The following is an 11,886-nucleotide window of genomic DNA, read 5'->3' as shown; positions in this document are numbered from 1 at the left end:
ATACAAACCCTAGGTTCAGATTAAAAGAACTAGCCAAACATAATAAAAGAAAGCAAAAACATAATTAATGAGAACTCAATTGAAAGAACTGAATTAAATAAAACTCTGAATAAAATAATTGTAGCGGCTTGAATCTTCAATCTTGTGGAAATCCAATCCAAGCTGTAAAAACTGGAAAGCAATAATAATCTAAAGCTATGAAACTGAGAAAATAAAGTTTGGGAACTGAAAAAGGAACCCAAAATAGGTCAAAAGAAGACCTATTTATAGTACCAGGGTAAAATACAGAGTTTGAGCTCGAAAAGGACTTGAAAAACGCCTAAAAACGCAAAAATACGGAGGTGGCGCCGAAAACTCGGCGGGCTGCCCGGCGGTCGCCGGCTCCTTCCCAAAAATCCTTCTTCGGGCGGCGGTCGCCGCCCGGTCGCCGCGGGGTCGCCGCCGTTTCGCTGCTGCGCGCGACTTTCTTGTTTTGATCATAACTTTCTTGTCCAAACTCCGATTTATGATCCGTTTGCGCTCACGAACTCGTATCAAGACGATCTACAACTTCTATTTCAGGTAAGTTTTCCAAATTCGAACTCAATAAACCTGAAATTTCCTTCAAAGTTCGAGTAAGAAACATGTTTCAAAAGATAAAGCAAATTAAGCATAAAACAATCATCCAACACTTAGTTTCCTATAAAATTGACATCATATGAACACTAAAACCATGGAAACATGAGTGTTATCAGGGGGGGGGGGTTTGGATTCAAAACGACGTCGTTTTACTCCTAACTAAACGACGTCGTTTTGATTTACCGCCGGTAACGCCATGTCACTTTTCAGGTCACTTAAAAATGCTATGTCAGCATTCAATTTGGGGATTTTTGAAAATCAAGGAATAATTGTTCGAGTGTTTAAGTTCATGGAAAATTTGATAAAAAAAAAGTTCATGAAAAGTTTGGAAATCGCACCAAAGTTCATGGTTTTTCACGGCATTAACCCTAAATTAAATTCAAACTATAAATTTAAAACTATACAGTTTACAAAATTGATTTAGAATACACGTCTCAAACTCAAATTTTAATAGTGAAAATAAATTGAGAAGTGATAAAAAAAAACATTATCATTAGATAATTATTTTTAAATTTAATTTATAATGAGAATGATTGCAAATAAAGGAGAATTAAGAAATTTTGAATTGGTGAGATTTGAGTCATATGTATTTTATAGTAAACAAATATAAATTGGTATATATAGAGTAAACGTTAGCAATAAATTCTATAATAATAAAAGATTATAATTAAATTCAAAGTATAATTCAAAATCATACAATTTAAAAAATTAATTTAGAATTTATATACATACACACGTTTCAAACTCGAATTTAGTAGTGAAAATAAATTGAAAAGTGATGAAAAATAATTAGCGTTAGACAATTTTTTAAATTAATTTCTTATCAATAAGTTCAGCAATGAAGAATAATTAGTGATTTCATTACAAATCTTTGGGTAAAAAAGGAAATAAAAAATATTAAGCAAAATAATCTTTCATTAAATAATTTTTTAAAATTAGATATCTATATTGAGAATATTATGATAGCTTAAGATAAACATAAATAAAGAAAGGAAATAACGTAATGTAAGCACATGAATTAAAGTAGAGTTTTGAATTTATTATTGAATTAATTACAAATAGAAGATAAAATATAATTTATGAATTATATAATGAGTAATAATTACATATAAATGAGAATCGAGAGATTTTGAAATGGTGCCATGTAAAATGAAATTATTTTCCTATTAGAGTGCGTTTACTTTAGTTGTAAAATTTTCATTGGAAAATGATGAATAAGAAAAGATGAGAAAATATTAGCCTTTTTCTCTCTCTTTTTTAAACCATATATTTACTAGAAATAAAAAGATGAGAAAATATAGGAAAATATTTAACAACTACTATTATTTAATATTGGAGAGAAAATGAGTTGTCCGATAAATTATTCCACCGTGTTCGGAGAAATTTTTCTATCATAATAAATATATAAAAATGACTGAAAAATAATAAAAATATATGGTCTCAAAAAAATAAAAACATATACTCTATATTTTTTTTAATCAAAATAAACGTATCATTATGTATTAGATTGTTTATGCGGAGTCAAGTTTCAAAAAGCATGACGTCTCTCTCTCTCTCAAACTCTAACCCTATTCTTGAGATTTGATTACACAACCGCCGTTCATGACTTCCGACCGTCTGCTTCCGACGTCGGCAGACCGGAGTGGCCTTAACCTCCCTCCGGTCTCTAGTAACTTCAACCTCTGTTCGCTGAATGCTCCGGTTCGTGAGTTAAGCCGCGTACCTTCAGTTTCTATTAATGGTTTAAACCCTAACATGGCTGTCAATACTAGCGGCGGCTCTATTGCGCCGCCCTTTGGAGAGAAATCTGATGCCGGACATGGTACTTCGTCTAGGGCTGGACCCTCGTATGCGAATGTCACCGCCCCTACTCGTGTCAAAAAACTGGATCTTCCGGCGCATAAGTTCCAAGCCTTGCGTCCCTTCAGGGCTGGTGACAAAGGAGTCTTGAAAGTGCCTAAGGATATTCAAAATTTTCAAGCGAACAAGTTCAAGTTTGCTTTGATTGGAAGGTTTTTGATGAACAAAGGCGAGAAGCCACGTACTACACGTGAGTTGAAACAAGAATTGCATTCATGCTGGGGAATTAAAAATAACTGGAGTCTAATGCCGATGGGAAAGGGATACTATACATTGAAATTTCAATCTAATGAAGATAAGGCAATTGCGAAGTCACAGATGATCTGGGAGTTCTCAACAGGATCCCTACGTCTCCGAGAGTGGGTCAGGTATTTTAATCCTTACAAGGAATCCTCCTCTCTTGCGAATGTCTGGGTTCGCATATACTTTTTACCTGTGGAGTTCTGGCATCCGGAGGTCCTAACCGGGATTAGGCGCTGGTTGGGGCAACCGCTTAAAATTGATGGGAACTCGATTGATGATGAAGTGGCGCATTATGCACGTATCTTGGTCGAAATTGATCTCGCGCAGCCACTCGCGGAGAGCATGGTGATTGATGGGGGTGACTATGCTTTCAATATTGATCTTAGCTATGAGTTCCTTCCGCTCTTTTGTACGAAATGTAAGATCACTGGACATTCGGTGGATCGATGTCGTAAGGGGAAGAAGGTGGAAAAGCAGCCGGTGGAGGTGCCTAAACCGAAGGAGCCGGAATGGCAGATGGTTGGTAGAATTGAAAAGTCGCAGTCAGACCATGATAAACATTTGGACGCCATGGAGGGCATCACCTCTGAAGTATTTTCTAACGAGGAGGCGGAGCAAGAGAAAGATCTCTTGGGGCCAGATTTGCTGGAGCTGGCTTGCCGAAAATCTCCGATGAGTGCTAATCAATTCACTACTTTGGAGCTTTTGGATGTGGAGGCAAACATTGACATAGTAGGGAATGCAGAGATCCCGAGGAATGTGACAGTCGATTTGGCAGAGCTGAATGGCAGTACTGGATTTGGAGCAGAGTTGGTGAGCTCTGGCTCTGGCACAGAGCTGAAGGGCAGAGCTGAACCTGGTGCTGAGCTGAATGTGGGAGCTGGTGACGCGAAAGGTGGAACGAGATCTGGAGCAGAGCTGACTGGCAGATCTGGAGCTGGATCAGAGCTGAATATGAGTGCTGGCTCTGGCGCAGAGCTGAATGTCAGAAAAGGATCTGGAGCAGAGCTGAATGAGAGCGCTAGCCCTAGTGTAGAGCTGATTGGCATAATTAGAACTTGAGCAGAGCAGAATGTGAGAGCTGGCTCTAGCGCTGAGCTTAATGGCAGATCTGGATCTGGAGCAGAACTGAATGTGAGCGCTGGCGCTGGCTCGGAGCTACATGTCAGCATGGGAACTGGAACTGAGCTGAATGTGAGACATAGCGTTGGTGCAGAGCTGGATGGCAGAACTGGACCTGGAGCAGGACTGAAGGGGTGCGCTGGCTCTGGCGCAGAGCTGCGGGACAAAACTAGAGCTGGAGCAAAGTTGAGCACTGGGACTGATGCTGAGCTGAAGAGTGTTGGCTCTGGGGAAAATTTGAAAGGCAGACCTGGATTTGGAATGAAGCTGCTAGTGAGAGACGGCTCTGGCGCAGAGCTGAAAGGCAGAGCTGGAGAGTTGCACAAGAAAGTTGGCGCGGGCGCAGAGCTGACGGGCAAAACTGGCTCGGGCTATTTGGAGACGTCAGAGCTGAATTATAGAATGAGTCTGGGTCGGATTACAACGCAAAAGCTGAATGATATTGTTGGCTCAGGAAAGGAGACCTCTGAAATAGCCAGATTGGAATCTGGTGTGGCCAGAGAAGAGCAGATGGACGGCACGAGCTCTGATCAGAGCAGGGCAGACTTTAGGTCTGACAAAAGGCCAGAGCAGAGAGATAAGAGTCCTGAGAAGAGTATGGCGTTGTTGGCTTGTGAAAATGAGATGAAGGTGCAACATTTTAAAGAGTCGGTCTCTTCACCCAAGAAAAAAAAGGGCCGACCATCTAAAAATGACCAAACGGCTCAGAATCATAACAAGGCTTTGATGCAACAGGAGGAGAGCATCAAGAATCGGTTAAGAAAGGCGGTTGATGCTGGGCAGAAGCCGAGGGATTATATCATTGAGCCTCGACATTCGGATTCTTTGAAAACTATGGATAACGTGTCGAATCAGCGATGGGCGGATGAAATTGAGCGGGGTTAGACTCTGCTCTTGACTTCAAACCAATCTCAATGAATATTCTCGTTTGGAACGTCCAGGGCCTTACGGACGAATCTAAACGCCTGTTGCAGGAGCACTGCCGCTCCTTTTCTCCTATTATTATTGGGTTGATTGAACCTAAGTTGAAAATGCGTAAAGTTCGTCAGAATTTTTGGCGTTCTATTAACATGACTCCTCGTCATCACAATTGTAGGCTCCCCAGACGTCCTAATAACTGGCTCTTAGCTCAGCCCTCGGTGGTCACGACTATCATTTTCTCTTCGGACCAAGTGGTGGTCGCCAACTGTACTTGGGGTTCTCAGAATTTCAGGATAGCGATTGTTCATGGCGCCAATGACAAAGTGCTGCATCGACAGCTCTGGCAGGATCTGATGGATTTTACTTATGAAAAAATGGTCTTTATTGGGGACTTCAATGCGATCAGGGGCGCGCATGAGAGGGTCAGCATTGTCGCACCGGATAGGAGTTCTTACCTTGATTTCTGTAACTTTATTGATGAGACGGATTTTATTGAGTCCCACTCCACGGGAGTTCATATGACCTGGTCTGGGCGTAGATTTCTTCCGAGGCATATTGAGTCGCGTCTGGACAGAGCTTTATTTTTCTCGGATTTTGCTACCAGTTGGACGGAAATCAACACGCATGTGCTTCCTCGGATTACTTCGAACCACTCCCCGCTAATTTTCCAGTGCAGCTCGGACATTCCTCTGGGACGACGTTCGTTTAAATTTCTCAAGATGTGGTTGTTGCATCCTGGGTTCCATGAGGTGGTGGCTAATTCATGGAATATTGATATGGAGACGCGTTGCCCAATTTATCGTGTGATGTCTAAGCTTCGAAGGCTGCGTGGGGAGCTAAGAACTTGGAATAAAGATGTCTTTGGTCATGTGGATATTCAAATTGCGGATCATCAGAGGCACCTCTCTTTGGTTCAAAACAATATCTCGATCATGGGATACTCGGATGAGTTATTTAATGAAGAGGTGGGAGCTCAAGCTGCGCTCAATTCTGTTTTGGCTAGGAAGCACAGTCTGTTTCAACAAAAGTGCAGGGCGCATTGGCTTACTGATGGGGAAAGAAATACCGAGTTCTTCCATCGTCTCCTCAGATTTCGTAAGAATAATCTTCGCATGGAGCATTTGAGAATCGGGGACACGGTTTCGTATGATCAGAATGTTATTCAGCAACATATTGTGGATTTCTTTTCCAACCTCTTCAAGGATGACCTTCAACATCAGGTGGACGTGACTATGTTTGAGGCTAATATTGACAATTATGTCACTGGTGATCATAATGCGGCTCTCATCAGGATTCCGGATGACGAAGAGATTCATGCTGCTGTGTTCAGTATGGACGCTAACAGCTCCCCTGGGCCGGATGGGTTTTCTGGAGCTTTCTTTCAGAATTGTTGGGGCACGATTAAGGGAGATGTGCTCAAGGCGGTGAAGGGGTTTTTCATCAACTCCTACTTGTCGGATGGCTATAATGCCAACATTTTGATTCTCATTCTGAAGAAAGAGACCGTGGACACCGTAGCGGACCTCCGCCCTATCATTCTGTCCAACTTCTTCTTCAAAATTATCTCGAAGATTTTGGCCACGAGGCTCAACAAAGTTGCGGCTGAGCATGTCTCTCCAAATCAATTTGGCTTCATTGGGGGTAGATCCATTCATGAATGTATTATTCTGGGTTCTAAGGGCTTCAGTTGTATGAATCGTACTGGTCGTAAGTCGAACATGGCTTGTAAGATCGATATCCGCAAGGCTTTTGACACTATGAGTTGGAATTTCATTCTGAAAGTCCTCGGTGTCAATGGGTTTCACGAGAAGTTTGTTCGTTGGATTTCCATCATCTTTTGCTCTGCTCGTATCTCCATTTTGTATAATGGACAGCTCAGTGGTTATTTCCCTTGCTTGCATGGTGTTCGACAGGGTGACCCGCTCTCACCTATTCTTTTTGGCATTGCGGAGGATGTGTTAAGTCATATCTTGCTTAATTGTGTTCGCTTCCGTCACTTGATTCCCATGGATTTTAGTCGGGCTTCTCATTTTTCTATGCATCTGTTTTATGATGATGATATTCTGATTTTTTGCAAGGCTTCTCTCAAGAATGCACGCAAGATTAAAGAGATTCTGGACTTTTATGGTGGTTTGTCTGGCCAAATCTGTAGTTCTCAAAAGTCGAACGTGTTTTTTCGAAAGGTGTGTCTCAGGCTATGCAGAGGAGTATCGTTCGTGAGCTTGATTTTGGCGTGGGTAGTCTCCCTGTTAACTACTTGGGGGTTCCGCTCTTCTCTGGTCGTATGAAGGCTTCTTATCTACGCCCTATCTATGATAAAATCATTCAGAAGTTCTCTAGATGGAAAGGCTTGCATTTGTCTATGGCAGGAAGTTCATTCGGTCATACAGAGCTCGGTCACTCATTCTATGATGGTGTACAAATGGCCGAAGTTGTTGATCTTTGCTTTGGATCGGCATTGTCGCAACTTCATTTGGACCGAAAATGTTGATCAAAAACCGTTCTATCCGGTTAAATGGTCAAGGGTTTGTGCTCCGCGGGGGGAAGGAGGTCTAGGGGTTCGCTCGTTTTCCAGCATGAATCGGAGTTTTCTGATGAAAAGTGCTTGGCGTCTTATTGATGGAAATGACTTTGCTTTTGCGGTTCTTCGTACTAGGTATTTGGATAATTTTAGTCATGCTAAATGGGCCTTGGCGTCTTCTCCTTTTTGGACGAGCATTCGTGACTTGGTGGATAATATGGTGGAGAATTCTTTTTCTTTCATCAGCACTGGTGCTAGTACTTTGTTCTGGTGTGATGATTGGTGACTCAACCTAGAACACCTCTAGTTTGACTTGCAATAGAACAAGGACATTCTAGTGATGGTAAGTTGACCCAGTGTCATCTCTCAAGGAAAGTCTTAAAGGGCTTCTAGTAGTATCGTGGGAAAAAGTAATAAAAGAAAGCAGTAAAGAGTTTGATTATTAATCTAGAACTGAAACTTAAAACTGAATTAAAACCAAATTGTAAAATTACTAGGCGAATTAAATTATTAACCCTAGGCAGAATTAAAACAACTTAAATAAAATCTAACTTAAGAAATTAAGTACTTGTAAATTAAAAATAAAACTAATCTAGGCATGAAACTAAAGTGCATAATTTAAATTGCATAATTAAAAAGAAAGCATAAACATGAACTAAAAACATAAACATGATTAAACGAAAATAAATTGAATTGAAATACGAAATACCGTAAATGTCTTGAACGTGTAATTGTGTCACGCAATCACAATCCAATAAATAACTAAAAACTTAACTAAATCGAAAACTAACTAAAAACAATGAATTTTCAATACTATGAAAAAGAACTTATGAAAGCAATAAATTCTAAATTTCGGATGCCAAGAGATCTCAAGGATGGAGTCTACAACTATAGCAAAAGATAGATGATTTTACAATAGAAATGAAACCCTATTTATAGACCTAGCTCTGGTGAGAATAAGCATAGCTAGAAAGTAATCGGTGCTGGCAAGAATAAACATAGTTGGAAAGTAATGGTGCTGGCAAGAATATGCGAAGCTGGAAAGAATAAACATAGCTCTGGAAAGTGAACTCTGATGATTATGCTTGGGAAAGGTAGTCAGCGTTGGCGAAATAGGTGGAGTTGGAAATGGTCAGCGCTGGCATTTATGGGCGGAGCTGAAAATGGTCAGCGCTGGCAGTTATGAGCTGAATTGAAAATGGCCAGCGCTGGCAAGAATGGGTGGAGCTGAAAATGGTCAGCGCTGGCAGTTATGAGTTGAGTTGAAAATGGTCAGCGCTGGCAGTTATGAGATGAGTTGAAAATGGTCAGCGCTGGCAGTTATGAGCTGAGCTGAAAATGGTCAGCGCTGGCAGTTATGAGCTGAGCTTAAAATGGTCAGCGCTGGCAGTTGACTCTGGCACTTAGCTCTGCTATGTCGATGTCTGCTAAAAACACCATTTTTAACCCAAAAATCTCCAAAATTGCATTCTTCCATCTATAAACCTAAATCTCCTGCAAAGCATCAAACAAACCATAAAACGCACCAATTTCCACAAGATTTAATTTAAAATATGCACATGCAAACCCCTAAAATTAGAACAATTAAGCATAAATCAACCCCCCCCACACTTAGCCTTTTGCTTGTCCTCAAGCAAAATCCATATGAATCCTAGGAAGAGATTGATTTCAACAATACAAATTTTCATCCAAACATTCACAAAGTCAATTCAAAATTTTATCATCAACACACATCTCTTGATCATGCAAGTAACTCAAAGTTTAAGACGCAACAAAAGAGTAATGCAAGTAATTCGATCAGACCCGATTCTCCGCTAGAAGTGAATTCCCTAATGTGATCACCTTTATAATCAATATCCCCATTTTTCACACTTTTTGTGCTTAAGATTTTCAACAGTTGAGCCAAAATTCATGAAATAAAACCATTTGGATGTAATCCAAAGTCTTTTCACGTGGTTTCCCATGCTCATAGATTTAGTCTAGAGGAGCAGAGACTCAGAGCTGTCACGTTTTCAGAACATGCCAGATGTTTTAGAGCTGGAATTTTCAGAGTTGGCAATTCGTCCAACATTTTTCACATTTTCACAGATAAGATACAATCGTAGGTAATCACACTGACAATACTCCTTCTAGTATCTACCGGACAAATCACGTTTTACTAACTTACAATCATGTTGCAACAAAACTCATAATTCTTTGCATAATCAAGAGACGCATATTAAAAATAAAACAAGAATAACCACCATTCATTCACAAACCCTAAATGCACATCGAAAACCATCTTCTCTTCCACAAATTCATAAAAATTCGCATGAGACAAAGACCAAAAACTAAGCATAGAAGACTAATCTCGCCAATTTTTTTTTTTTTTATTAATTTTTTTTTTATTATTATTATTATTTTTTTTTTTTAAATATAAGCACAAGAAAACACCCCCACACTTAAAGCATGCCATGTCCTCAGGGAAGAAAAGAAATACGAATAGTTTAGAAAACGTCCCTGATTATCGGCATTGAAAAACTGAAGCATCGTGAGAGGCGGTTAAGAAAGGGTTTTGCGGTCTGTTGCAAGTGTGGAGAGTAGCAGCATTGATAACTGCAGACTAGAAAGGCAGCGCTGACTCAGTGTGTTGAAGAACGGCTCCACGTAGCAGCTAGATATCGCCACCTTCGTGTCGTCGGCCCCGCCTTTCAACGCCATCGCCAAATTTGAAATCAAGTCGCCTAACGAGTTCCCCACGCTAGGGCAGTTCAGCGCTGACGGGTGTTGGGCGCAGCAGGGCGTGGTGGCAGCAGGGCCGAATATTTGGGAGTGAAGGTACTTGCATTTGGCAGCGCTGGCGTTATGCCGCGCTGAATATGGAGAGTGAAGGTGCTGGCAGCGCTTTCATGTAGCAGCGCTGACGTTCTGCCTTGTTGAATTTGGAGAGCGAAGGCGCTGACATAGAAGACTAATCTTCGCATGAGGTATGGTGCGCGAGAGCAAGGCGCTGGGCAGCGCTGGCCATGAGGCACTAAGCATAGAAGACTAATCTTCGCATGAGGTATGGTGCGCGAGAGCAAGGCGCTGGGCAGCGCTGGGCATGAGGCAGCGCTGACGGGTGCGGTTGGCGGGGCTCGCAGCGCTGGCATGTGGCGTGTGGCTGAGCGGTGCGGGGGCGTGGCTGGGCCGGCTGAGCGGGCTGGCATGTGCGCTGACGGAGGTGGCTGGCAGCGCTGGGCGGGTGCGGGTGTCGGTGCTGGCAGCGCTGACGGGGTGGGCTGCGGTTGGCGGGTGGGCTGGGCGTTTCGGGGTGGCAGCGCTGACACGACTCTCGTGACGGGTGCGTGGCTGGGCGGGGTGGCTGGCAGTTCGGGGTGGCAGCGCTGGCGGGTGGCAGCGCTGCCGTGGGTGGGCTGCGGTTGGCGGGTGGGCTGGATGGTTCGGGGTGTCAGCGCTGGCGGGTGGCAGCGCTGACACGACTCTCGTGACGGGTGCGTGGCTGGGCGGGGTGGCTGGCAGTTCGGGGTGGCAGCGCTGGCGGGTGGCAGCGCTGCCGTGGGTGGGCTGCGGTTGGCGGGTGGGCTGGGTGGTTCGGGGTGTCAGCGCTGGCGGGTGGCAGCGCTGACACGACTCTCGTGACGGGTGCGTGGCTGGGCGGGGTGGCTGGCAGTTCGGGGTGGCAGCGCTGGCGGGTGGCAGCGCTGCCGTGGGTGGGCTGCGGTTGGCGGGTGGGCTGGGTGGTTCGGGGTGTCAGCGCTGGCGTGTGACCGAGGCGTGCGGTGTTGACGGGTGCATGGCTGGGCCGGCTGGGTGCCGCTTGCGGGTGGCATATTTTGGTGACTTTTCCTTCTTTTGCTAGCCTGCTCCATTCGACGTTTGGCCAGCGCTGACTCTTTTAACTTCAATCGTTGACGTAATTTCCTAGCCAAAGCTGCGTTGGCCCTTTCTTAGTTTTTTAATCCAGCGCTGACTCTTTCCCCTCTCTTTTAGCAATTTTTAACACCTTAATCAGCTTTGGCCCACACATTTAAATCAACGCCTTCTCTTAGAATTGGTGTATTCTCAATCTTTTAGGCAACGGACTCCTTTAGCTATTTTTTTTTTTTATTTATTATTATTAGCGTTGGCTCCCTTCTTCCCTTTGTCGGCGTTGGCAACCAAAACTGAGGAAAGACTCAAAACAATCAACGAAAACAAAGAAAGCAAAAGAAAAATAAAAATTAAAAACAAACCAAAGGTAGGTTGCCTCCCACCAAGCGCTAGAGTTAAAGTCTCCAGCCCGACTTCAGAGCTGAACTTCAGCTAGGGTTGTGCAGAGCTTGAGACTCCACCTCCATAGGCGAGCTCTGGTGCTCGTAGTACGGCTTCACTCGATGGCCATTCACTCGGAAACTCTCCTTTGTGTGCTCGTTCAACAGCTCTACCGCACCATGCTCGAACACCTCTTTGAGTAAAAATGGACCGCTCCACCTGGATTTCAGCTTTCCTGGAAATAACTTAAGTCGAGAATTGAACAAGAGCACCTTCATTCCAGGGCAAAGATTCTTGTGGCAAATGCGGCGATCGTGGAGTCGCTTCACTTTGTCCTTGTAAATTCTCGCATTTTCATACGCCTCATT

General features: G+C 43.3%; 1 protein-coding gene across 1 annotated transcript; it reads left to right on the top strand.

Annotated features, from left to right (window-relative positions):
- Positions 1-4,757: 4,757 nt before the first annotated feature.
- LOC131018732 (uncharacterized) lies at positions 4,758-7,571 on the top strand. The gene is made up of 2 exons (XM_057947441.1): positions 4,758-6,947; positions 7,134-7,571. The coding sequence occupies exons 1-2, from the start codon at positions 4,758-4,760 to the stop codon at positions 7,569-7,571; spliced, it is 2,628 nt and encodes an 875-aa protein (XP_057803424.1).
- Positions 7,572-11,886: the final 4,315 nt, after the last annotated feature.

Source organism: Salvia miltiorrhiza, chromosome 3 (genome assembly GCF_028751815.1).
Source record: "Salvia miltiorrhiza cultivar Shanhuang (shh) chromosome 3, IMPLAD_Smil_shh, whole genome shotgun sequence".
NCBI classification, from domain to species: domain Eukaryota; kingdom Viridiplantae; phylum Streptophyta; class Magnoliopsida; order Lamiales; family Lamiaceae; genus Salvia; species Salvia miltiorrhiza.
Note: the sequence above shows the minus strand (reverse complement) of the source record. Positions and strands in the feature narration are given on the sequence as shown.

Excerpts from the sequence above, each read along its gene's own strand:
- LOC131018732 (XM_057947441.1), top strand. The coding sequence starts at position 4,758 with ATGAATATTCTCGTTTGGAACGTCCAGGGCCTTACGGACGAATCTAAA. Across the intron at positions 6,948-7,133 it reads CGAACGTGTTTTTTCGAAAG|GAAGTTCATTCGGTCATACA; the intron begins GTGTGTCTCAGG and ends TGTCTATGGCAG.